This window comes from Scomber scombrus, chromosome 10 (assembly GCF_963691925.1).
Source record: "Scomber scombrus chromosome 10, fScoSco1.1, whole genome shotgun sequence".
In the NCBI taxonomy this organism is placed as follows: Eukaryota; Metazoa; Chordata; class Actinopteri; order Scombriformes; family Scombridae; genus Scomber; species Scomber scombrus.
The window spans coordinates 24646967-24674826 of NC_084979.1; the positions used below are offsets into that span (position 1 = coordinate 24646967).

Below are 27860 nucleotides of genomic sequence, written 5' to 3' on the forward strand. Positions count from 1 at the left end.
TCAATATTCATAACCCTTATGACCCATGTCATAATATGACCCATGTCCCTTTAAAGACCTACAGTGGAATGATAATCCTTTGTTTGGGGTCATACCCTATTGACTGTTATCAAACTAATTCCCAGTGTTGCTGCTGCTGTAGCAGCCCCAGTGTAATAATAACTCTCACCACACAGATGTTGCATTTGATTATGACATTTCCTCTCAAAATACTTAATTAAGAAAATTGATTGTGAAGTTAAAGCTACAGCCAGCAGCCTCCCTCATGTTCCTGATGAACCTATTTGAACCCGACTCTTCATGTTTGCAATAAAGACTAAACATGGTGTGAATCAGAACATTAGTTAATCATCAACTTTTTCATATCATGGACCCCTAAACTGACACAAATTAGACCATTGGCTCTCATGATAAGATTTTATACCAGGGTCCCCCAGCTACAAAGATTTTTGCTTTTAGATGTTTTACAGAAAGTGCATGAAAAGCCATGAATAAAATTGTCATAATCGTTCATTGTGTTACTTATGAATGGAATTATAGTGGAAAATAAATGATTCCCCTTTTTGCTGGGGACCCTCTGAGCCCTCTCATGGACCTACTGTGAGAACCACAGCAGGAGGAAGGGCACAAGCCAAACTTTGGGACAGAGGAGTTGGAGTTAGTCAAGTTAGCTAGGTTCTGTCAGGAAGGAAAACACAATACCTCAGCCTTCAAAATAAAAGCGAGGACTTTATTAGTTGGAATAAAAAAGGATATATCAGTAAATATTTTCAGCAGTTGAATAACTGTTCGCATACTTAATAAAAATGTGTGTCTTTATCTAGCTTTTTTTTTTCATTTGCGCTCAAGAAATGTCTAACGTGTGTAATGCACTGTTTTACTTTGAAATCTGGACGGGAAGTCGCCAATTTGAGTTGTGCTAGCTTGTCAGTTCAGTGGCTCGGCTAGCAGGAGTCCCGGGGCAGTCGGAGGGGAACATCAGAGGTTATCACACACTGTGGGACTCCAGAAACTAAGACCTCGGTGTTTTCTCCTTTTTTGTGTGTTTACCTGGAAACTCATCTGTGTTTTTTCCTCCTAAAATAACAACATCCAGCCGACATCATGTTCCTCCGCGGGTCTAAAAAGCGACGGTCGAACCGCTCGGTAAGTTAACTCTGTGTGTTTGTTTGTTTTGGGGCTTTTTTTAACCATACATTTATTTATAACGACTTTCACTACTTAGTTAATGCTTTTGTGTAACATCTAACATGCCTCACTTTAACAGCAGACTTTTAAAAAATGAATTTGAAGTCTGAAACAGAAAACAAACCCAAGCGGAACTTTGTCCCACCTTCACCTGGCTTTTGTTTCTGGGGATTGTTGCTTTAAAAAAAAAACCCTACTAGCTCCCTACACTTATAATCTATAATATTGTGTTATTTTTTAAAAATCATTTTATGCACCATAAAGTATTTGCATTCTTTGGGTCTTGAGTCATTTCAGGCGCCCCAGGTTAATCAGGAGGCTACGTCATATGTTTGTACCTGAGCAGGTTATAGGGATGTGTGTGTGTGAGGCTGTAATATAAATCACTTTTTATCCTGTTTTCATCACAACAACATAACTGTTAACTGCTACATTATGCTCCAATGGGAAGTTTGCCCAAAACACAGCCTATACGGTCAGGTCACTGACCAATGAGGCTTGTTTTCAGGCCAGATTAACAGCTGTGTGGCCATGAAACATCTGGCTCTGCAGCACACTTGGGATGCGTCCAGACCACTGAAATTATAGCATACTTTTTCTTGTAAAATCAAATACATTCACATACATTTAATCTATATTATAGCTGATGATATCCGCTATGATATAGATTAAATGATATGATATAAATGATGAAATGATACATTTAGAGCTGCAGCTAAAGATTATTTTCATTATTGATTAATTGTTTTGGTCTATAAAACATCAAAACTGTCTTATCTTGATCAAACACCAGTCCAAAATTCCAAGATATCATTTTTGTCTGCAATGTAAGACAAAAGCAGCAAAAGCTCAAATTTGAGAACTTGAAACCATCACATTTTTGCTTAAAAAGGACCAAATTCATGATCAAAATAGCTGCAGAATTTCCAACTAATCGATTAATCATTGTTGATTCACTGATGTAACAACAAACCAGTGATGTTTCTGACCTCTGTATTATACAATCTTCAGTATCTACTATGTTTAAATGTATATATCACAATTTACATGTAATATATAATTTGTTTAAGTGTTTTGGCAATACTTAGACACTCAGTTTCACCTGTTCCCACCTGACACAAACAATAACTGCACTCAAGTATTAATGAATATCATCAATATTTAATGCAACACTCCATTACATCAGCACTAGAAAAGTAAGTTTTGAGTCATGTTACAACGTGGACGTTTACACAATGCAGAGTATACATGTGGTTTCTGTGTGTTTGTGCATGTATTGTATAAAGTTATTTCAAAAAGTTTGTAGAACGGGGGATATATCTAGAGTTGCAATGATTATTTGATTAGTTGGAGATTAATCTGCAGCTATTTTGATCATGAATTTGGTCCTTTTTAAGCAAAAATGGGAAAAATGTGATGGTGTCAAGCCCTCAAATTTGAGCTTTTGCTGCTTTTATTTGTCTTACATTACAGAAAAATTGATATCTTGGGATTTTGGTCTGGTGTTTGATCAAGACAAGACAGTTTTGATGTTTTATAGACCAAAACAATAGATGAATGGAAAAAAAAAATCAGAAGATTATTCAATAATGAAAATAATCTTTAGCTGCAGCTCTAAATGTATCATTTCATCATTTATATCATATCATTTAATCTGTATCATAGCAGATATCATCAGCTATGATACAGATTAAATGTCTTTACCTAAAAGCTGCATTGCAATCTCATTTTGTTTATGTCTTATATATAAATAATTTATATCTGTATTACCCATCCCTGGTTTAGATTATAGATTAGTTCAGGGCTCAGTAGTTATAGCCAGATACAGTGAAATTATGTCAGTATCATCCATCATCATGTTTTACTGACATTTACTTTAATGTTAATAGACTAATCACAACAAGTGGCTTCATAAATATTTCATGAGTATTGCATGAGAAATGGATAATATAGCCTTTGTTCCTCCACAAGGCAGCGCTTACAAATATTTACACAATAGTGATATTACATTAATTTCTTTATACATTCATTAATCATTAATCAATCATCATATGAGGCTAAATGTGCAAACAGAGAAGCTTGATATGAAACTCCTGATCTTCGCTTCAAAGTTGTGTCAGATCGTATTCGCTCAGGAAGAATCAGGTACATGTTTGTTAAGCACAGTGGCACCAAATGACAGCTATTAGTATCAGCTTCATATATTAATCATGTGACTGTTTAATAGATTTATTGGTGCAGAAAATGCAAAAATATCATATGATAATTCTTATTTACTGTTTGCTTTGTTCTGCTAATAGAAAACTGATTGATGGAAGAAAGAGCGTCACACTTCTAACATCCATACAGGCAAAGTTTAGCATCACATACATGATTATTATGTGATGGTTTAGTGTCTTAGAAGCTGTTGAATGTGCACTTAATCTGAGATATATGTGTGTTTTATAGCCAACATACCTTGCTCTGAGCTGCCTACTGTTTTGTTTTGCTAGCAACACATCAGAGCTGCAACAATTAGTCGATTAATCGATTAGTTGTCAACTAGTAAATTAATGGCTGACTATTTCTTTGTTTTGCCTTTATTTAAAATAATATGGCTTAGAGGGCGACAGGAAACGGGGAGAGATGGGAATGACCTGCAGCAAAGGTCCCGTACCGGAGACAAACCAGGGATGCTGCGATTAGGCGGCATGCGCGGTAATCACACCGCTACCAAAGCGCTCCAATGGCCAACTATTCCGTGATTAATTGCTTTGAGTCATTTAAATGTGGATATTTTCTGGTTTATTTAGTTTTCTGTGATAGTAATCTGAATATCTTTGGGCTGTCGTCGTGACAAAAGGAAAGTGTTTGAGGACGTCATGTTGGACTTTAGGAAACATTGATCAGCATTTTTCACCATTTGCTGACATTTCATGGACCAATCGATTAACGAGAAAGTAATCAACAGATGGATCGGAAATGAAAGTAAAAGTTGGTTGGTTGGTTGGTTGATTGGTTGGTTGGTTGGTTGGTTTGTTAGGTAGTTAGTTGGTTGGTTGGTTGGTTGGTTGGTTAGTTAGTTAGTTAGTTAGTTAGTTAGTTGGTTAGTTGCAGCCCTACAACACATTAAATGCCTTTCAATAGTGACTTGCTGAAGATCTAGCAATAGAAAACATCATGGAAGACAGTTTGACATTTCGCAGAAGGAAGAGCATAGATGTGAATAATGAAATAAATAGCTGCTTCGATTTCAAGGTCCTGGTATTGCGTATGCTGGCCATTGTTAAAGCTATTAGTGACTCCTGTGCTTTTTACTGCTACGACAAGTCAAACTGTCCGCTATGATAAAACTAGTAGAAATTTCTGACACAATCACCTGTAACATGTCTGTTTGACCCACAAACAATAATATTCAGTAAACTCCTCCAGTTGTCAAACACTGTTGTTAGCGTCGACCTCGGCAGCAGGAAGCAGCAGTGCATAAACAATAAAAGCAATATGAAGTGTTTTGGCACAGAGGGGGGATCCTGGTGACGCCTGTCCTGCAGGCTGATCCTGCCCAGTCAGGAGAGGTGCATCTACGCTGCGTGTCAAGGCAGCAATCTCTCTGACCTCTGACCTCTGACCTCCTCTGTTAATCTTTAACATGTCCAACACCACAACTTTGAGGAGGGGCACAAAACTAAGTGACAATCACTGCCTCCTTTAGTGTTTATTTCTCACTTAACATCAGAGCTGCAATGATTAATTGAGCGTAAGAAAATGATAATTAATTAATTGGTTTTAGTTATTTTAGGGAAATAAAGTCTAAATTGTCTTTTTTCAGGTTCTCACATGAATATAATATTATACAAATGACTATTTTCTGGTTGCTTTAGTATTTCTGTGATAGTAAACTGAAGAAATTTGGATTTGTTGACTGTTTGGTTGGACAATGTTAGGATGACATGTTAGGATAAGATCATCTTTTATTAGTCCCACAATGTGGAAATTTACAGCGTTACAGCAGCAAAGTGGATAAAAAGCCCGAATGATGTCACTTTGGGAAACAGATTTATAGACAAAATAATCAACAGATTAATCAATAATGAATATAATCATTAGTTGCAGCTCTACTTAACATAATTAAGAGTTACCTTTCCCATAACTACAGAGTGGACCAGTCATCTGGCATTTAGTTTGAGCCTAATAATAATGTTCACGTGTATTAATTATCCATTTTCTCTTTTATTGTAAGTAATCCCCAGCTCAGCCAGTTGAGTTGCCTCCTGATGTCAGATAACAAGGCTGGAAGACTTTCAGTTCGTCCATTACCTGGTTACACGGTTACTTGGTAGCGACAGAGAGCTCAAGCAAACTGAGGCAGCACCATGTGATTAAACCTTATACCCACTTAGTGACAACAAAGGAGCTGATATGAAACGTCTGACGCCGGTCTAAGTGTGAGCATGTGAGCTGATGTGAACTTGAATATATTATTTACTTTACCCACACACGCTCAGTTTAGAAGAAACTTCCTACCACCACTCCCACCACTCGAGGCACAATAGGCCGAACCTCATTGTCGGGCCATAAACTTGATGCATTATCTTTTGTGAAGAGCTGAAAAGGAAATGCAGATGAAACCCTTAAGTCTGTGTGTGTAGCCTTGACATATAGGACACTTCCATCATGATAAGACAAACATGCAAACTGACTCTAGGTGGATAATGTTCAAGGCTGACAGGTTGTCTTTTCTGTTTTCATTAAAAAACAACCGCCAAAGAAGTAAGTTAAAGGTCCCTGTCTGTTTAAATTCACCTCAGAAGAAGAAGGAGAACAGCTGGAAGGATCCAAGATGTTGCTGGAAGCCTGCTCGCTTCATGTTTTTCCACCTCATTGTCCAGATTCATTTTATGTTCACATGCTGTGTTAAGTAGAAGTAAGTTGACAGGTTTTCATGCATCCTTGGGTGCGTTTAATGATAAGACCATCTCCACGTCTCCTTCTTTTTTTTTGGTCCTGTTTTCAGAATGAGCCTAATTGGATTAAGTTTGACCTTCACAAACTCATATTGATTGTTGTAAACACTCAAATCTTCTCTTATTGTCTGTCTGGCAGCAGAAAACAGGACTAAATATTTCAAGTTAAACTCAAGCCTTTTTCTCAGGAGTCCTAATCCTTCATTATTTATTACGTCATGTTTGCACTCAGGCTTACCATTTACTCAATATCTGCCCCCTTATGCTCTGATGTTTTTTTTTAACCTTTCTCACACGTTCACTGACTAGTTGTTAGCGGTCTGGCTACTACAAGTTTGGAAAGACTTCAGTTTTTTAGACTTTTCTTTCCAAACCAGATCATTATGCTGAGCTTAATCTAATGTAGGCAGACGTCCACCTCATCAACCTCCCAGAGTTCTGCAGAGATCCAAAAGCACGAAATCTAGTTAGAGACCAATAGAGACGCAGTCAGCTGTTGTTCTACATCAAAGTAATAATATTACACTCTGAAGAACTCTGTCTCCGATCAGAAAAGTAACCTCGATTTCTTTCAGACCTCTGTTAGGCCAACGAGACAGAGATCTGACAATTTGACCTCTAGGAAACTCTCATTTACACTACAGCCTGACTGAAACTGGATTTTTAATGGGGCCGATGCTGATACAGATATTAGGGAGTAAAAATCGATATATATCTGCTGATAATCTTGTACAGATTATGTACATAAACACGTTTTTTTTGGCAGTGATCCCTCAAATGTGGTTTTTACTTGCGACAAAGATATGTAATGGAGGCATCATGTTTTAAAGGTTTAACAATGAACTTTATTGTATAAAATGACACCAGTGCACTGAAACAGTAAACTTCAATGGGAATTTAATAATTATAACTATAAATAAAAAAACATAGAACAAAAAACATAAATCTGTATCTATTGAGAAAATTGAGAATTAAGAAAAAAAGATCAAATATACAGAAAATGCAGCTTATATAACCTTAAAAACATATCAGCACTTATCGGACAACATAAACACTGATACCAATATATATTGGTAATATATCGGTCAGGCTCTGTTACACATCTTACCCAACCCTCCTGCTGTCCTTAGGTCAATTTTGACCCGGGAGCACAACATTAACTCAAAAATGAAGTATAATTTTCATTTAAATGAGGCATACCGACCATAATTTAAAAAATATGTGTAAAACCTGTGGTCTAACACAGAATCTGGTCATAATTTATGGCTTATGCTTTATAAGAAAGTCAAACCAGGAAGGACAAAAGTTGCTCGGTCGACAGGAAGACAACAGGAGGGAAAATGTCTAAAATAATACCAAGTGTAATGTTGCCATCTTTACTTTAAGCTGTCCAAAACTGTGTCTGTGACTCTGCAAACCTGTAACTCATACCTCAAATGTTTTGACTGACCACCTCTCATAGATCACCAGCAGACAAGTTCAGGCAATAAGCCCTAAAACATCAACTCCCTCAGTGTCTCTCACTAAAAGTGTAATCCAGTTTCTGGTTCTGTTTTCTGTTCATAAACGGCCTCGTAATGAAGTTAGCGCTAATCAAACTCAAACGTTTCCAGTTAAGATGAATTGTGCATGATCTGCTGTAAAATTTGTGTACTGCCAAAAAAGCCATACTGTTTTAAATGGAAGCGTCACTTTAAAAAAAAACACAAGGCTTGCTGTGTCTGCAGGTCAAAGAGTTTCCTGAGTGGAGAAAACTAGCAGTGCAAGCATGAAGATATATAGTTAAATTTTATCTCTTAGCTGTCTACTTTATGAATGAAAAGCTAGTAACACCCTGAAGTGGAACCACCTCAGTTCGACTACAATCTCCAAACTTGTTTTTATCATGCAGACATTTGCTTTAATTCTCTGTAACGCTCATAATATTTAGGATTGAAGCGTACACCGGTGCTAAATGTACAGACGTTTTTTTTGCCCCCCACAGGCTCAGTCACCATGTCAGTGAAACAGCTCAGAAAGAAAGAATAGAAAGAAAATAACAAGTGAAAGCTCCAGTCACCCAGAAATCATCTGTACGCTCCACTGAGCCCATCTTGTCACCTTTCATACCTGGCTCTGTTCCCGACATGAATCAAAGCGGTGGTTAATAAGGCGACATAGCGCAGGACAGATCTCAGTGTAAGGCGGGCCGTGTGGCATTTAGAAAAAAAGAAAAAAGGACATAAATTATGGTTCACTGTCACGGGACTAATCTGGACTAACTTGTTCATGTTTCTATGAACCTGGATGTAGACATCAGAGAAAATACCCCAGACATTTTAACTCTTGAACCACTTACAAAACTACAACTACTCTCATTTGAGTAACTGCTCCCATTTCATGTCTCATGTGTTTAAATAGTAAAAGCACTTAGATCTCATACATCCCTTACAGCCTGATGATATCAGCAAGATAAGAAAAACAAACTCAGCGTTTCTTTAATGGAAGTAAATCAGCGCGGTTGTTGAAAATGTTCATTAACAGCTCCGCATGCGAAAACAGGCTTGACGTGAATACTGATGATGAGGTAGTGCTTATTATTAGGGGCGTGTGTGTGTGTGTGTGTGTGTGTGTGTGCGGTTGGAAAAAGATCAAAAGACAGCTGAGCAGGTATACACGGGTACATTCCTGTATCACATACCTGCATTGTTTTGCTTGTTAAAGTCAGTATAAAGCAATAATAATAAGTATGTGTTCTGAGTTTGTCTCACCGCAGAAAAATGTGTCAATAACCACCCATTATTAAAAAATTTGCCAAGTATATTAAAATTAAGTTTTGAAATCATTGAAAAAAGCAGTATACTGTGCTCTGAGGGTGTGTCCACTGAAGGTGCTGAAAGCCTCTGAGTTAACAACGCTCATACCAAACTTCCTCATAAAAACACACAATTTAAAATAGGCAAAAGTTTTTTGGTCTAAGTCAAGCAACACTGATGATATTTTTTAAATGAAGTAACATTAGGTGCCCCGGTGTCATTTGGTACATATTTTGTGGGTAAATATGGACTTGATTTATTAAAAATGTAACTTAACTCTTTATCAGGCGAATAACCATTCACCAGTCAATGTTATGTTAAATTGTCCGTTTTTTTCAATGGAGTTTAAAGCTTCTCTGCTGAAAAGTCGTTGGTGGCTTCATTGTGGCCATCACCCTTAGAGAAACTGCCTCTCACACCGTGCTTTTTGGTAAAGTGATGCTCGGAAAATGCCCAATGTTGGCTGCTGCAGTTGACCGAATAGCCATTGCTTAAGTCAGAGCAGTGGTGGCTGCGTTGAATGTACCCGTCCTCGCAGCCGCACAGCCAGCTGGTGCTGAAGCTGAAGCCACTGATGACTCCACCTGTCAACAGACGCTTCACCTGGATTTAAAATAACTCCTTGAGCGCTAACGTTGACTGAAAATGTCTCCATTCACTCATAACAGAGGATTATCTGAAGCCAATCTCAGCTGTCACTACCCGGTGTAAAAATAGTAAAAATGAGTATGTGTGCTCTAGTGTTTATATAGTGGGTAAGGTGCTAGTAACCCCTCTGCGTCATCAAGGCACCATTTTAGGCAAAACCTACCCCCAAAAAATATCCTGACCACAGAAACAGAAACAGTGAAAACCAGTTTAACACTCTAACTGCACACTTCAGTTCAACATAGTTCAATCTCTTCACGTTTTCAGCAGTTATTTTCCAACATAAAAATACGTTTAAAGAGAAATTCCTCTTTTTCCTGTACGCAGACTTTCAAAAATCTGTTAGCGTCTGTCTGCGAGCGCTGTGCATCTGCAAGTGCAATTTGCAAGAAGAGCAAATATAATTTTTATGTGAGCAGGTTTGAGTTCAACTCAGGTTTGCTTTTTTACGACATAATAGGTGCACGCTTTGTTCTGCTGATGGTGAAATGGAAAACAACAGCGTCACAGAGTCCCATCAGACTGGAAAAATAACACTGATAGCTCAATGTGGTTATAATGTGTGTGTTTTTTTACCGATCTGGAAAAAGCGAATAATTAACACGGACACATATTCTGTGTAAACACCAAGCTCTTCACACGGGAGACAGTTACAGTAGAGTTGAGGCGTCAGAGAAAAAGAAAGTAGAGACAGAGCGACTGCATGGAGAGGGAAAGGGTGCAGCTCATCCTGTGTCTGCTTCCTTCCTCTCATCTCTAAAAAGAGGGCTGTGTCTGCACTCACACACACACACACACACACACACACACACACACACACACACACACACACACACACACACACACACACACATGCTAGTCTACAGGAATAGACTTAAAAGTGAGAAATGAGGTAGTTGGTTTAAGCTGTTCGGTTGCTGCTAGTGAAGTCAGATGCACAGCTCAGCACTTTCAAGAAAAAGGCATTTCTTGAGATTTCATCCTCTCATTATGCTGTATATCCCACCACTTACAAGCCTAAAGTCTAAATCTAGCTGTGTGGCTAAAAGTGAGGACTGGTCTCCTACAAACAGGTTTATCCAGGAGATAATTATGTCAAATTCTGGATATCACTTACTGTCTTTGTTTGTCTGTAGGCAGCCCAGCAGATATAACACACACTGCTAGATGTAGTCAAATTTCTTTATCGCAGTGATTGATGATTTTACACACTCAACAAAAGCTGAATCCAGGAGAAACTACTCTACATTCATCTGTAAAATAAAGTTATATTTAAACATAAAAGCTCTGACTAAACAGATATGCATTCAGACTAACCATCGCTGCTTTTATATGTGAAATACAACTTATCCAGACATGCTTTACAATGTGCAACCAGTCTTAATGCTTTATATCTCCCCCAGTTCAGTGAAGGATTTTGATATAATGTGTGGATATTCATACGCTGAATTTACACATCATTAAGTAATCCATGTGAAGTCTATAGGCGACCCCCAAACGCTGCTAAACTAAAGGCTGATGCGCTCGACTCTTAAGTGCATTGTGCTCGTGGCTTATGTCAGACGCTCCACTCGTCTCTCCCGATGATGTTGCTGTTTCTCCGACCGTGTCTGCAAACTGTTGTACGTACATGCTGCTGCTGCTGCTGCTGTTGCTGCTGTTGCTAACAATTTCCTTTAACCCCGGCTGTCCTGCTCCAGCAGCTATGAATGGTGCCTCACTGGGAGCTGAAGTGAGTTTGTTTGTTTTCAAGCAGGAAGAAGAGGACCCAGACAGAGGGCAGCCCTGTATGCGCTGTGGAGACCAGTGCCCCGGCTTCCGTGTCCATGGCTGGAGGTACGAACTCGAGGACTCTTAACCGGGGCCTTTTGCCTTTGCAGGAAATGTTTTTCCACACACTGTATATTCACCTTTTGTGGTCACAGTCTCTCTCCTGCTGCCTTTTTGGATGTGTGTGTGCAGCTTGGGATAATAATCAGCGACTGCAAAGTCTGACATCAACTTTTTTGAGGTTGTCAGACTTCAGAATAATTACTATGTTTCTTAACACCCATTTAAACATAAAGACACTTGTGTAAAAATATACTAATAATAGTTTATTCGTAGTGCATTCACTTTCTAGATTTAGAAAATACACATCACACATTAAAAACAGGTGCATCAGGAAGAAAACAATAATTATCGTACAATGTGTGTACAAATACTTAAAGAATAAGCGCTCAGTAAAAGAAACGAAACATGCAGGAATTTGATGTACAATAAGGTTAATCTCATGATGAACGAAAGTATATTGACTTTGATTTAAAAACAGATAAAATATGGGATTTTGTGTACAGAAACCGATTTTTCTTTTTTAATTCACACTTACTTACTTACACACACTAGCTGTTGTTCGTAATGCCAATGTTTCTTATACATGAGACCACGGGTGCAAAAAACGGCCTAATGGCTAGTAAATGTTAACATTTTATCAGCCACTCACTCACTTTACTATTGGTTTTTGGGCTGGTGGATGAAGCAAATCTACCTGCTACCTTCATTTTTTAGCAGCGTTTGGTTGGTGACTGGTGCTAATTTTGTGCCTTGCATGAGGCCAGTTAACATCCTGCCCTGCAGTGACAATTTTTAACCTTCTACTGACAGTCAGATACAACGTGCAGCTATGAGTGCAAGGACCATCTCTGATTCACAGGTCATAAAGACACTAACATTTTGTGCATTGTGGGAATTCAGTATAGATATATAAGAGTCAGTAGTTCAGACTTAAACTGTGTGTGTGTGTGTGTGTGTGTGTGTGTGTGTGTGTGTGTGTGTGTGTGTGTGTGTGTGTGTGTGCGTGTGTGTGTTTGTGCATTTGTGTGAGTCTTAGGAAGAACAGCAACATTGCTAGCAATGTAAATCAGCTTAACTGTGATCTGTGTATACGATGAGTGCAGATATACATTAGAAGACAACAAACATGACCCAGCCGTGGCACAACATGATTTTCACGCAGCAGATCAGCCCCACTGACCCCACTGTACATTATGAATCACCCCTACAGACTTATAAATGCCATTAAGCTCAGACAGCCCCAGAAACAGCAGCATTTAGTTTAAGTTGACATTATCTTCATGGGAAAAAAGCAGCAGGATTATCAATTGTCATCCTGCAACATGTGGTGTGTGTCAGAGCTGCAGAGATTTAAACCTAAGATTGGGTCAAGTTAAATGGATTCACAAAGCCTGTAGTGATTTACATTTATTACACAGAAAAGCCCATATGGTGAATTCGCTCACCAGGAAGCTTTCTTAGGTGTACAGTTTTGTCCTTCTTTGATATTACATTTAATTTTATTTATATAAAAACTGATTTAAAGCGCAGCGACTTTGTAGAAGAGCATCCGTTCATCTGGAAAACATTTTCTTTATGAACACCAAAAGGCAACCTCTACTTAGCAAAAGGACGACTGTTTCTTAAGATGCCCATTTTGTGTTTTTAGAGCATTTAGAGTTAGTGTAACAGCAGGAGCATCTCTTGTAAATCCAGATTTTTTTTTAACTTAACGAGCTACTTGAAATGTCAGCCTGCATACTTCTAAAATGACTATTTGTCCAGGAGTTGTTGAACACCGAAGAACAATGTATTTTGTTTCTGTTAAGCAGGTTTTTTTACGTGCTTTTGTTCGAGCCCCCTTCTCTTCAGTCTCTCTCTCACTCTCTTCCTCTCTCTTCCTCTCCTTTAGTCCCGTTAGTGTATATCCAGCTGGTTTGGTCTTTTAGTTAGTCTAATCCTGTCAATCACGCTAATAAGATTAAGCCTTACTGCTGTGATAGTAACCCTCTTGACCACTCCATATCTCGCTCAGTGTCCCCTCACTGTCTCCCCCTTTCTCCATCTCACTGCTGCTTCCCCTTTTAAGGAGTGACCTTAGTATTTGGTTTATAAGTTTTAGTTTATAAAAAGTAAGAAAAGTGGAAATTTTGAGTCCGTATATTATTCGTTATTCCAAACTCTTATACAACATTAAATGAAAAAAAGTACTTCTAACATGTCTTCATCAGTGATTATTCATGTTTACATTTTAGTGTGTTTAGTGCTTCCAGACTCAAAGCTGCAGAAGACATTCACCAGGAAGGAGGAACATTTATTTCTGGTTACGAATGCTGCGTTCACAGTCCCAGATGGGCACTGCATGGCTGAAACCAGTCGTGGTTTGGTGATGGAGAGAACAAAACAACAGGCGCAGGAATGTGTACTTCGTGTAACCAAAAGACTGTAATTGTATCTTTAAGCTTATTCGGTTCTATTCCCTCTTTTCAGGTCAAGACAAAAGCTTAGAAGTTCGGATGTAATCTAAAACACGTGTGCTGTGACTCTACCTCCGGCCACACTCAGTGAAAGCCCGGCCCCTGTACGCATCAGTATGTTTACAGTATGTTTAATCTGTGTAGTATTAACACAATACTGTGGATTATTGAGCTCTTCTGTTTATGTGTTTGGCATTAGGACAGATCTGTAATGACTTTTGGGTGGGTGATGTCAAAGGGAAACGGCTTGTTTGAACGTCCCTCAAGCTGATTAAGCAGAATAAGGAACATGAAAGTGATTAAATGATTGAGATTTATGGGGGTCACTTTTTAAGACCCCAGAGTCTTGTGCAAATTGCATCTTCTTTAATAACCAATTTAGAGTCACACCTTCTCTGATGGAGAAGATCGTCCGAGTGACCACAGGCTCAGCTGCTGATGCTCGCTGAGAGGGAAGTGATCCATCTTCATCTTGTGCTTTTCTCAGACGGAGCTTAAACTGAGGTGGGGGGCAGATGGTGCTTCCGCTGCCCAGCAGTGACTGAATTGAGTTACTTTTGACCCACAGGTCCCCGCCACGCTTCAAAAGTGTTCAAAGTCGCCATCGCTATTAGTCTGGGTGGCCATGCGGCAATTACTCAGTCACTAATTAGTGGCAGAGAGTTATTGGACAAGGCCCATCTGTTTCTTTAGAGCCAGATCTAAAGAGATCTTCTTTTTAGCTCACTGCAGTCAACCTCAGTTATAGATTATCACACCAGCAGCACACGTTCAAAGCAGAGGATAATCCTATGGCTGCTACACTGGACGTCCCACCAATGTTAATTATTGTAAACGGATTTTTAATATATCTATATGCCTGAAAACAATGGTGCAGATTAGAGCTGCAACGATTATTCAATTAGTTGATGGACAGACAATTAATCGGCAGCTATTTTGGTTATAGATTAATCATTTTGAGTGTTTATTTTGGTTTTGGCTTCTTAAATATGAATATTTAATAGTCCTCAATGATAGAAACAGAATATCTTTGGGGTTGAGAACTGCTGGTCAGGACATTTTAGGATGCAGCTTGTGCTTTGGGACGCAGTGGTTGACATATTTCACCATTTTCTAACATTTCTGACAAACAACTAAACTAATCATCAACAGATTAATTGATATTGAAAATAATTGTTAGTTGAATCTCTAGTCTAGATAAGCTGTTTTGAAAGTTAAAAGCTTTCACTTTGAAGGCTGTGTTGCATGATGCCAGACTATTAAATTGTTACTTTAAGGTTTTAGGTTTGGGTTTTTTTGGTATAAAGCAACATGAAAATAGTAACTCATAACGAAGACTGTAAGTACTCAGGATCTTCTCTGGCAGATGTGTCCTTACTGAAATTCATCCCAGAGACCAACTGAAAATCAGATGAGCTGAAATGAGTTCAGAGATGTGCACTTGGTTTTCCACCAGAGACACTCTGTTGTCATGCGTGCCCATCTTGATCACATAACATGACAAACACTGCACAGCGTTGCTCGTGGGCTCAAAATCTGCCCCACTTATTTTCTGTGATTAATAACTGCGTCAAAGCAACAATCGTCCATCTGTTATGAATCAGTTGCAGCAGTCTGGTCAGAGGAGAAAAAGACAGAGCGACTTTACTCTCTCTGTATGTGAGTGTTGCTCTCGACTCCGGTGTTTGACATCTTCAAAGCGGCGTGAGTAAATTTGCTTATCTTTTTTTAATCTTTCTTTCTTTTTTTTAAAGTACATTTAAAGATCACATGAGCTTGTAGGTGCACCCTGAGAACTGTGTTTGTGCACGATTGTGTTCAGTCTTTTGTTTGAGCTCACTATCAGCATGGAGGAGGGTGGGAGTCGGGGGTGGCGGGGGGCATTGAAAAGAGCCGCACAGACAGAGAAATTACCACATGGGAAGGAGCTGCAATAGCATATCCTGCTCTCACTGACAGACGGGCTGACAAGCAGGTAGTAACAGGCACCCAGCTAGCGGACATACAACATTTATAGTTAAAGTGGAACGTCAGACTGGATGGGAGAACGTCAGCAGGCCGACCTGGACTAATTTGTCATGATTACAGCAGGTAATGGAGAAACCATATTTTACTGTCTAACAGGATTAAAGGGACTAGAAACTCAAACAGTCATTAGGTTGTGGGCAGAGTGAATGTTTTGTGTGTGTAAGGAAGAAGATTCTTCATATGTGTCGTAGCCCGACTTTTATGTTGTTTTGTACACAAAAAAAAGATCTGTGAGGACTTGAGGTGCAGAAAATGACGTCATGTACACTTAGCGGTGTCACTCACCTCCCTCTGTGCACAGCTGGCTGAACATAGTGTATCATTAGAAGAAAACTATATGTTATTTTAAAGGAGTTGTAATTTTATTTAATGATTTAGACACAAAAAAAAGTAAAGAAGTAAAGGCTGATCTTATATCACAGGGCAAACTCGGGTCAGTTTGGGATCTAGAGGAGAGCGAACAAGCCTTAATCTCTGTTCAGCAAAATTAGAATTATTTAAAATCCCCGCAACAAAGTCTGGCAGGCTTCCAAAGTTTCAAATGAGTTTATTTCAGCTCTGTATATTATAAATTAATGTATGTATATTTAATTTATGTTAACTCTTCCATTGAATGCTCAATTGGACTCCATGTTGCTGTCTACTTCATCACACTTTTTTATCTTTATTATCTATCAGATTTATTACTGATTATTATATAGTTGTTTCATATTGTTAAGTATGTATAATTATATTATCTATAGGCAGAAAACTCAAACAGAAGAGCAGCAGCTGCACCAGGAGTCTCAGTAACAATGTTTTTGTCCAGCAGAGCAAATTTAGGGGCAGATTGTGAATTCCTGTCAAAAGCAACATCTGCCGTGTCTCCTGCTTAATAACACACACGGCTGGTTGTGGACTCAGTGTAGTGCAGTTCCCCTCGTATTTTTTTTTTTTTTTTTGGGGGGGGGGGGGGGGGGGGGTTATTTTCCCAGGATGCACAGCTTTAATATGCACAGATGTTACAGAGACAAACGAGAGTATAGTATTCCTTAACTACTTTAGTCTGTGTGCTTTTTTTTTTTACCCTGACACTGACACTCACAGCTTCTTTCACAAGTCATTTGAGGTGCTTACAAGTTGGGATCTTTGCACCCCTGATCTGATTTTGGCAGTTTTGGGGATTGGTGTGTTTTGCCATTAAAAAATGATAAAGGACCAGTTGAGAGTTACCATCACAACTCATCTGGGTTTTTTTAAGCTCACAATAGTCGTAGCTTTTCGTACGACGAGCACAATACATTTGACCTGATTTTCCTCGTAATATTTTGACCTGTCAGCACCAAATGTTGTGCACACTGTAGCCGGAGGGGAAAATCCTGGCTGTATTACATCAGAGGCTTGTGACTCAAGCAATTGAACAGGACTGGGCTCAGCACAACAGGGCTTGGTAAATTGCAGTGTTGAAATGCCCCTTTTGAAACAAACCACTTTTAAGTTGGTGAAGTCATAATGAAGCTGCCAGTTTGAAGCAAAAGAGAAATAAAATAGGTGTGTCATTAAAAAGAGAAAAGAAAGAGAGAGAGAAAAAGCCTCTCTGGGGTCTTTACTGTAACCACACAGTACACTTTACTACAGGGGTGCTGATTTGCTCATTTATGGCTTCAGCATACAGAAGATGTTTATTTAAATGTTTTTCACACACAGACCAGGTTTCAGTCGAGTTCAACCCTAATGGCAAAATAAGTGGAGAACAAACAGAGACATGATTTGAGACTCTCCTGCATACTTTCAGACCCCAAAATTCTTTCAAATTGGCACTTTGTCTTCTCTCAATTACTGTCGGTCGCATGCGAGGGTTGGCACCCGCTGATGACTGTATCCCTGCTACAAATGCTTTCATGATGTGGAGGATGGTGGATTGGTGGGGGGGGGGGGGGGAGGAGTGGGTGCTGGTGGGGTGACACTGGGTGACACGTGGTGCGTCTGCCATCTGTTCTGCCATGCCAGTCCTCCGGCTGTTTCCTCCTACCCACTTACATAGTCATGGGCGAGGAGGTCCCCCCCCTCCCCTCCCCTTTTGCTAACACACATACAAATACAGCTGGGGGTGGATTGGTGCCAAAATGGCTTAGGCTAAGCTGACTTGCTGTGTTTACACAACTGTACATCTCTGCTGAACCAAATGATGCTGCAGCTATAAATTCCATTACTCCTTTGTCTTTTGGGAATAAACAAATAAACACATAAATAAATGAGCAATGATTTCTTAAAATTCAACAAGGACAAAACTTAAATCTTACCAGTCAGCCTTAAAACAAAAAGAGAAATGCTGTTTAATAATCTGGGGGTATTAACTCCTCTGATTAAATGTGGGGTTACATGTTTTGGTGTTTTCTTAGATGGTTCAGTGACAAATAAGGGTTGTCAAGATGAGCAATTCAAAAATATCTTTGAAAATGGCCTTAAAAGCAGCATCAGGTTTGTTAAAATGGACATTTTGTATTTTTGTTGGTTTTATATAATTTGAAATGACATGTGCACCATTTTTTTTACCAAAAGTAAGACTGAATGCTCCTGGAAATGTCAAATGGTGTAACCACAAAATAATGATAAATATTTTACACAAGTTTAATTATTTGGTACAAAGTTTTTATGGTTACACCACTTAGACATTTTTGCCATAATCCTCTAATATATTCTCTCAAAATGGATTAAAAGCAGAAGTTTTATGCTGGGTCCACAACAAAAGAATGTGTGCAAGTTATTCATACATTTATTTTCAAATAATAACCCCTTTAAATGGGACCAAACCACATGGACACAAAAAAACTTAAAGCATAGTTAAAGTACGACCACTCACAAATCAAAAAGTTGCTGAAAAACTGATTCATGCTTTTATTTCAAGCTGATTCGATGACTCTAAAGCACTTTTTTACTGGCCTCCCAAAATAAACCACTCAAAGACTTCTGCACATTCAAAACTTTGCAGCTCGGCTATTAACCAGAACCAAGAGGAGAGGGCACATCAGTCCAGTTTTATTTGCTCTGCAGTGGGTGAACTCTCCACTTCAACCTTTAACTAAATAAAGGCCTTTTTTGCACTTTGATTCGCACTTCTTTCTTTTTTATAGCACTCGGTACATCTGATTTCTTTATTGTAAAGCACTTTGAGCTGCATTTATTATATTTATTTAGCTGCACTTCCTGTATGAAAAGTGCTATACAAATTAAGTTTATTATCATTATTATTAGCAGTATTATTATTTAGATAGTTTCTACCTGACCTGTCAATCATGGCTGTATAAGGTGCTTCATGTTACAAGCATATGTTATCCGTGACATTAAACAGAGCACAGGTGTCCTATAGCAGTGTTTTGTCAACTCTTTAACAATGAACTTGTGTTGGGTAAAGAGAGTGGAGCGCGTTCACACTGACTTACACTTATTATCGGACATCTCAGAGACTTTTTCTTTATGAGGCGATTGATTAGAAGAGAAGCACTCACACAGTCTGCGCAGTTGTGTGTGTGTGTGTTTGTGTGTGTGTGTGTGTGCTCGCTTTTTGGTTGTGTGGGGGGTTGGGTGCTGGAATAAAGCAGCTTTGTGACTTGTGAACTTGAGCCACAAGTACCAGCTGGCAGGCCGTTATGCAATCACAACATGAGATGTGCACATGCATTAGTTGGTGCATATGGCTGCATTGTCACATCCACACACACATACACACATATGTGACACCCATACCCCCCCCCCCCCCCCCAGTGTCTCCCCAGGCCCACTTTACTCTGACTCCACCAGTCCACCACTCACAAAAACACCAACCTCCAGATTGAGTGTGGCGAGGAGTCCGAGGACAAGATGGGGTGTAATTCGAGGCCGAGGGAGATTATTGCTCCTATCTTCACCTCCCTCTCTTTATTGCCACGGGATTGACAGCCAGGCTTAAGTCCATGACCTCATTTCCTGCTTGTTTGGACAACAAATGTTTGGGATGTGCCGGTACTGATGCAGATCCGGGGGGGGAGATGTTGGTGTAATTTGACGTCTTATCAGTGATGAGATTAAACTCTGGGCACAGTAACAGTACATATATATATATTAGTTCTGACTTCTCTCCAAAGTTTTGAGTTTGTTTTAAATTATCTGGGGATTGTTTTTGTGTTGTTTCTAATCTCGACTGCCCACTACTGTATTAGTAATTTTTGGCTCCAGTGAGTCTTGTTGAGTCAAACTCAAGAATGTGTGTGTGTAGGCAGGTTTGTGACATAATGTCTCCAACGCAAAGTGTGCTCATAAATAATTTGGTGACATATTGTGGGAGTGCCCATTTGAATGTAGAATAAAGAGTTATTACTTAAAGTTTGGGTTTGTTATAAGAGCTGGCAGAGCGCGGATTAATAAAAGTCACATTTTCCTATTACTTAATTATAGGTTTCAATAATTAACTGAACCTGTTGGCAGTAATAATCATATTTTGATATATTTTAAAGGTATTTCTGCTTTGTTAGATGATACCAAAAGTTTAATGTACATTTTAAGTCTTAAATCAGGTTCAAATGTTAATGCTGTGGTTTACATCTTAGTACCTGAGGCACCAAGAGATCCAACCTCTGATTTATTGAATTGATGCGTAAAGAAAGATCTGACATTTGAGCAGCATTGGCTTCTGGTGTAAATCAGTAAAAACGTCCCCAGAGGTGAATCCTGAAGCTATTCTTGTCTCCACAGGAAGATCTGTGTGCACTGCAAGTGTGTGCGAGAGGAGCATGCCGTGCGCTCGGTGCCGGGCCAGCTGGAAAAGATGATGACGAAGCTGGTATCAGACTTCCAGAGACACTCCATCTCCGACGACGACTCCGGCTGCGCCTCAGAGGAGTACGCATGGGTTCCACCTGGGCTCAAGCCCGAACAGGTAACGTTCAGGATTCAGACACAGACACAGAATCGAGGCATAAATTAACGCTGCACAAATACACTTTCACTTGGACGTGTTCGTACATTCACTCAAAACTGTTTGATAACTTGCGAAAAGATATCTAGTGCTTTTCTGTATAACAGCAATTAAATAAATTACTCTGTAATTGAATAAATTGCTGTCTGTCATTTATGCCTTGATGTGAACTCACCTGTCTCCTCTCACAGGTATACCAGTATTTTAGCTGCTTGCCAGAGGACAGGGTGCCTTATGTGAACAGTCCAGGGGAAAGATACCGAATTAAACAACTGCTGCACCAGCTTCCAGCACACGACAGTGAGGTAATATCACTGGGACTCTCTACTAACCTTTGGAAGGCCTTGACCAGATGTTTTAAAGGTGTGAGGTGGGGCTTCCCATGCAGACTCTAAACAGTTTCGGGGAGGCTCAGTGAATGGAAGAGAAAACATATTATATTAGTTATTACATTAGGTATCAAAAGGAGATCATGTACAATATCCTTAATATGTAAGATGTAGTCAAAGATAGATCAGAGATACAGTAGTTTCGGGGAACTTTACTGTTTTTCTCACTTTCCCAGAATCAGAAACTAATAAATGCTTCAGGACAGATGTTTTTTATGTATTTTTTTGTAGTCTAAAGTTTGTCAAACAGCAACATCAGGCTATTTTTGAGTGTCTATGTCATCAAATAAAAATGATCATCCAATAAGCATCCGGGAATTGAGCGAAACTAAGTGAACTATGGGGGGGTGAGGGGGAGGCCTTTTTGAAGCTTTGTCTGAGGGGAGGCCCTCGGTCTCAGAGTTTGAAATCCCCCTTCTCTAGACTGTAATAGAGGGGTGACCTGCCAACTAGAGCTGAAATCATTTAGTCAAGTCATTTAGGTTATTTTTCCAACAAAAAGGCCAAAGATTGCCTTGTCGCAGCATCTCAGTTGTGAGCATTTCTTGCTTGTTGTTGTCTCATGTGACAGTAAATTGAACATATTTGGGTTTTGGACTGTTGTTTAGGCAAAACAAGACATTTAAAAACGTCACCTTGGGCTTCAGGAAATTGTGGCACCATTTTCTGACATTTTATTATTGGCGGAAAATTCAAATGAATGTAGATTGCTTCCTTGAAGCTAACTAGGATTTAATGCAAAGGGTGAATAAGTTTAGAAATACATTATGTGTGCACACGCTAACAAGAATATCTTTGCTCTTGCAGCCACAGTACTGTAACACACTAGACGGCGAGGAGAAGAAGGAGCTGCGTTCGTTCAGTCAACAGAGGAAAAGAGAAAACCTGGGCAGAGGCGTCGTCAGACTCTTCCCAGTAACTATGACTGGAGCCATCTGTCAGCAGGTAGAGCAGCATTCTTGTTTTATGTTCAGAAAATGTCGAGGCAGGCCAATATTATAGTCAAAACAACAGCGGCGTTAGCTGAAAAATATTCCTATATAACAATGACATATGCAAGTGAAAGCCTGTTAAAATAAATGCAGAAGAAGCATTTCTTTTTTATAAGACTGGAGCAAGTTCAAATGCAAGTAGGTGCAGGTATAGCTCAGGGGCCACAGCACACTGTGACTTAATGATTACAGGGCTGCAGCGTTCACCTTTTGAGAATACCGTCTAATTTCCTTCCATCTGCACCCCATTAAGGGTGGGGATCACAGATGAGCTCACGATATGATGCTATCAAGATCTTCTTCCTACGATAAGGATATATCATAATAAAGGCGACTGTGATACACAATATATCACAAACACATAATATATAATGTACCACGATATCTGTAACTGTAGAAAAAAGATACAAATATTGAAAAGAGCAAGAAATAGTCAGATAATGTACAATGTTGATTAAATCGATATTATACCAATACTATGATATGAGACTAGATATCGTCTTAGATTTTGGATACTATAATATCATAATATGGTATGTGTTGTTTTTTCCTGGTTTTAAAGGCTGCATTACAGTAAATCATGTACATTTAACAGACTGTTCTATTATCTGCCTCTAGCCACGTAGTCGTTATATCCACATTACTGATGATTATTTATCTAAAATCTCAATATTTTGTGAAAGCACCGATAGTCATTCCTACAATATTTTCAAAACATCAATATCGAAGTATTTGGTCAAAAATATTGTGATGTGTTTCTGCCCATATTGCCCAGCTCTACTCTCCTTTAAAAAGAAATCTAAACAAGCCTATGGTGGATAATGCATTACAAGTGGAAATATTGTGATATGTTCCGCCTCACTCTCACCCACCCAAATCCATGTTTCTAGTGTGGGAGACAGATCTGCGGCGGAGACATAGCTGTGTTTGCCAATCGGGCAGGTAACAGCAGCTGCTGGCACCCTCAGTGTTTCCAGTGCGCCTCCTGCATGGAGCTGCTGGTCGATCTCATCTACTTCTACCAGGAGGGACAGATCTACTGCGGCCGGCACCACGCTGAGAGGCTCAAGCCGCGCTGCCAGGCCTGCGATGAGGTGACTCTCTCACCAGGATCCACAACCTGTCGTACTCTAAAATCTCATTAGCAGGAGTGTAGTGAGAATGGTGTAGTGATAATCCTGATGTCCCTTTGGTCAGACAAACATATCATATCACTTTTCTGTCTTTCTCCTCATGTTTCTTTTTATCTCTCTTAGCTGTTAACGGTCCAATGAAGGCAAAAATGTCTTAAAACAGCTATGACTTACTTATCTTAAACATCTGTCTGTTTATTCAAAGATGATGTGTGTAGAACAGAGCATAGGGGTGTTTTTCTGTCACTCTCTTCTTATTTTGAATGGCTTCTCAGTGACTTAAGAGATTAGTTGACGTAGTTTACTAATGGATCTGGCACGACTGACCTGCAACAGTTCTTTAGACATAGAGGCGGATGGCTAAGCCTTCAACAGGACGTCACAGATAGCATCTTTTTCTTTTTTTTGTTTTGTTTCTATCTTATTAACCCAAATCTTCAGCACTCATTTGTGACAACACCGTATCTCTCTGTTCTACTTTTCGTCTCTCCATCTTAGATCATTCTAGCAGATGAATGTACGGAGGCTGAAGGAAGGTACTGGCACATGAAGCACTTCTGTTGTTTTGAGTGCGAGGCAGCGCTGGGCGGTCAGCGTTACATCATGAAAGAGAGTCGACCGTACTGCTGCTCCTGCTACGAGTCGCTATATGCCGAGTACTGCGATACCTGTGGAGAACACATAGGTACTGAATTAAGTCTAAAGGAACTCATATACTTAGTGAGGATTCAATGTAGCTATCAGCTGTTCTCAGACAGTAGAAAAAGCTGTGGTAACACTCGGCTAATCATTATACTTATAAATGATTGAGGCATATTTTATTTAAATGTATGGTAAGTGTTAATAAAGCACCTTTCAGACATGCACCCTTATTGCATAAATTTAATGACAATTTAATAGGTTGGTCCCATGTCTAATTTATTGAAAAAGACACTTGACACATGAAAATAACCACAGCAATCTTACTAAGTGAGACCAAAGTAACGTTCATCAATGCTCATCTCCTTTGCACGAAGAAAATAAGATCAGTTTAATAAGCCAGGAAATGTTCTGAATGAGCCAATTAAGTTGTTAGGTTGTTGAGGATGTAGATTTCATATCAGTCTATGAATTTCAAGAGACATGCATTTTTGAAACTCCAAAAGGAAAAAAGACATGAATGTGAAATCACAACACGCTTTGGAAAAGTCATAGAAATCCACTTGCCTGTGTATTTTTATTCTCTCTCTCTCTCTCTCTTCTTCTGAGGTATAAATATCCAGGATTTACATACAGCATGTGAGCAGATGGGAGTCCTGATGTAACATCTTGTCCATTTAAAAAAAAAAATCTAAAAAAGAAAAAAATTATTATGTAAACATGTGTTAAGTAATTCACTGTCAGAAACCAGCAGTGTAACTTATTCTGTCTGAAAAGGGCTTGAATGTCATAAGTGAGTGTATGTATGAATATATTTCTATTATAATAATATATTGCCATTATGCTTTAATATTTAAATTAACTAGTATTTAAGTCACATTTGTGTGTCATATTAGAACAATGACTTAATGACAAAAACTATAGAAATACTGGTATTTATACATACTGTGTGTGGGCAGTATAAGCATACTGAAAGTTCGCTGACATTAATCATAATTTCCTCGCAGGTATCGATCAGGGCCAGATGACATACGAGGGTCAGCACTGGCACGCTGTGGAGTCGTGTTTCTGCTGCGCCCGCTGTCAGCTCCCTCTGCTGGGGCGTCCCTTCCTCCCACGAGGGGGGCTCATCTTCTGCTCCAGGCCCTGCTCGCTGGGTGAGGACCCCAATAACTCTGACTCCTGTGATTCGGCGCTGCAGAGCCGACCGCCGCAGCACAGGCGCTGTGGGACAGCAGAGAAACACCAGCAGCCACAGTGTGGTTCTCCGCTACAACCACCAGAGGGCATCACTCTCCCTATAACTCCTCTAAAAGACTGCATTCATACTGCAGTGGAAAGCAGAGGTGAATATGGTGCATTGGTGTTACACTCAGACGTTTAGATGAGGTCACACATTCACAAGAAACTACTCTGCCAAATAAAACATCTTGAAGAGACTATTTTTTTCCTTTATTTTAACACATTTATTTCCTCTCTCTCTCAAATCAGGTGTTCACTGCACTGCTCCAGTACAAAATGGACTTCCTTCACCCAGTGGTCATCCTCATCCGAGAGGCTCCTACGCACCTCTTCCCCACATTCATCTAGGAAATGGCTTAGGTCCGTCTTGGCCCAGCGACCTTCCAAATTACAGTTTACTGCCAGGAGACTGTGGTAACAAACCTGCCGCCAGTGGGGAGTTAAATGGAAATAGTGGACACCTCCTCACAAGTTTCAATGCAAGAGGAAGCTCTGCTGCTAAAGACTGTAGGAACTGGGTGGAAAGGACAAATCAAGTTATGCAAGGTATCATAAATCTCTGTTACTTCACACACTTTAAATGCTTGATTTAAAAAACTTGGTAACAGTATATTACAGCTCACTTCTCTCCCTTAACTGAACTGCATGCTCTTTAATTTTCCTCCCCAGTGTTTCCTCTCCAGAAAAATTCAGCGTCACACATAAACCACCTCATTTCACCCGACTCGCCTCCTCTCCTCCCGCCCGGCAACACGTCCGTCCTCCCACCTCCTTTGCCCATCAAGTCGCGCGACTTAATGCCACAGGATTCACCCCCACCGAATCTTCCACAACCAGAGGACGGCGGACCCTCCGATTCTCCGCCCCCGCAGCCTCGCAGCGGCACAGCCAGGGTCAGCTTCAGAGAACCAATCAGCAGCAGCTATTCTGTCGACGAGGATGAGGACGAGGATGAGCCCCAAGAGGACGAGGAACCCCAGCAGGAGGAAGATGAGGTGGAGGAAGGTTTCGGAAGCAGGTTAAATCTACAGAAAGGCATTCCTCCGCAGATGGATCTACTGGGTGAGAAAGTCCAGACAATTTATTTTATTTTACTTTCGATTTTTATTACAAATCATAAATCTTTTTACATTTGTATACACTTGTTCTGTTTTGTTATCAGCTTATTATCTGTATGAAAGGTTCTATATAAATAAAGTTTGATTGATTGATCTAACTTGAAATCTCTATTTCTCTATTTCTTCTATTTCAAAACAGACGGATCCTCTTACCACCAGCGCAGTCTTCGGCGAGGGTGGAGTCGTTGCCGTATGCCCTCTGACCCCGCTAACCAGCCGGGCAGAGAGCGGCAATCCCGGTGCTCGCGTCCCGACCGGCCGCGGCTCGACACCCTGGATTGGAGAGGCGAGAAAGAGAGGGACGGCCGGGGCTCCGCCAACGCCTCCGCACTGACGCTCCAGCCGGGCCAGTACAAACACGAAGACTCCTGTTCTACATGCTCCTCATCCTCAGACTCGGAGGAGGAGGGTTTCTTTCTGGGGCAGCCTATTCCTCTGCCGCCGCAGCTCCGAAAACACCAACCTGAGGAGGGGAAAGAAGGAGAGGTAGAAGAAGACGGGGAGGCACAGAGAGAGTGGGGACTGAGAGGCAGCATTAGGCGGAGAAGATCTCACAGTCTTGGTGCAAAGGACAAAGATAAAAACTGTGCCATCTCCTAACACAAGACATCTTATTACAACAAGAAGAAGAACTCATTCACTACTTGGAAAAAGGGAAGAAAAACAAACCTCAGAAAACAAATGTCACTACCTTACATTCATGGTAGCAGCTTCTACCATTTTGCAAACTTTAAGATGTTACAGTGTAGAGAACGGTGTGCACAGTGTATGAATTGTGAGTAGTGATCAAATGTGGAGTGGTTTATCAGTCATGTTTATACTTTTATTATACTTTAACAACCAGCCCAACCTTTGTTGCAGTTTGAGCGGTTGTGAAACATTACCATCATTTACATATGCAAACCGTACAGTAGCAAGTTAGACCAGAAACTGAGAAGTTGACTTTTAAACCGCACTCCTCTTCTTGACAGTAATACGTCTAACTGTTAACTCTTCTGTAATCATGTTTCTGTGCTCTTATGTGCAATTTTACACAGCTGTAATATATTACAGATATTAATACTAAATGGCCAAATATTATGGAATGAAGCAACAAACTGTGGTAGATTTATACTTTGAAAATCAAAAAGATTATCAAAGTCTTTTCTTTTGAGGGGGGGAGGGGTTTTGTTATATGTGTTGTATAGTCCAAACAAAAAACTGCAAAAATCTGTATTCACTTTTAATCAAAAAACAGTTGTATGGCTTTAAGGTCATTTATTTTTATATTCTTGGTGTAGGTCACTGTTCTTTTTTTGTTTTATTTGGGGGTAAAAGAAAGAAAGAAAGAAATTATAATAATAGTTTCTGTTCTGACTGCGTGAGACTGTTTTATGGTGACAATAAATTTGGTCAAGTTGTTAAATGTGCCCTTTATTTTCATCACACTTTGTACCTTATATAAAGTAATAATGGACCTTTGAACAGCTGAAACTCTGTCAGCTTGAAATGAATTATAAATGAAACTAAATTATGAATTATGA

General features: G+C 39.7%; 1 protein-coding gene across 2 annotated transcripts; it reads left to right on the plus strand.

Moving 5' to 3' along the window:
• Positions 1-966: 966 nt before the first annotated feature.
• Positions 967-27736, plus strand: prickle3 (prickle homolog 3). Of its 2 annotated transcripts, none has more exons than XM_062426919.1 (11): positions 967-1146; positions 11328-11410; positions 20602-20785; positions 21016-21129; positions 22021-22158; positions 23096-23299; positions 23837-24023; positions 24985-25323; positions 25469-25765; positions 25889-26281; positions 26477-27736. In XM_062426919.1, exons 1-11 carry the CDS (start codon positions 1105-1107, stop codon positions 26935-26937), a joined length of 2442 nt encoding a protein of 813 aa, XP_062282903.1. In that variant the 5' UTR covers positions 967-1104; the 3' UTR covers positions 26938-27736. The 2 variants fall into 2 exon arrangements, with proteins under 2 accessions (XP_062282903.1, XP_062282904.1); XM_062426920.1 differs by having other exon boundaries at positions 11331-11410.
• The last annotated feature ends 124 nt before the right edge of the window (positions 27737-27860 follow it).

Excerpts from the sequence above, each read along its gene's own strand:
- prickle3 (XM_062426919.1), top strand. The coding sequence starts at position 1,105 with ATGTTCCTCCGCGGGTCTAAAAAGCGACGGTCGAACCGCTCG. Across the intron at positions 21,130-22,020 it reads TTCCAGCACACGACAGTGAG|CCACAGTACTGTAACACACT; the intron begins GTAATATCACTG and ends TTGCTCTTGCAG. Across the intron at positions 24,024-24,984 it reads TACCTGTGGAGAACACATAG|GTATCGATCAGGGCCAGATG; the intron begins GTACTGAATTAA and ends ATTTCCTCGCAG.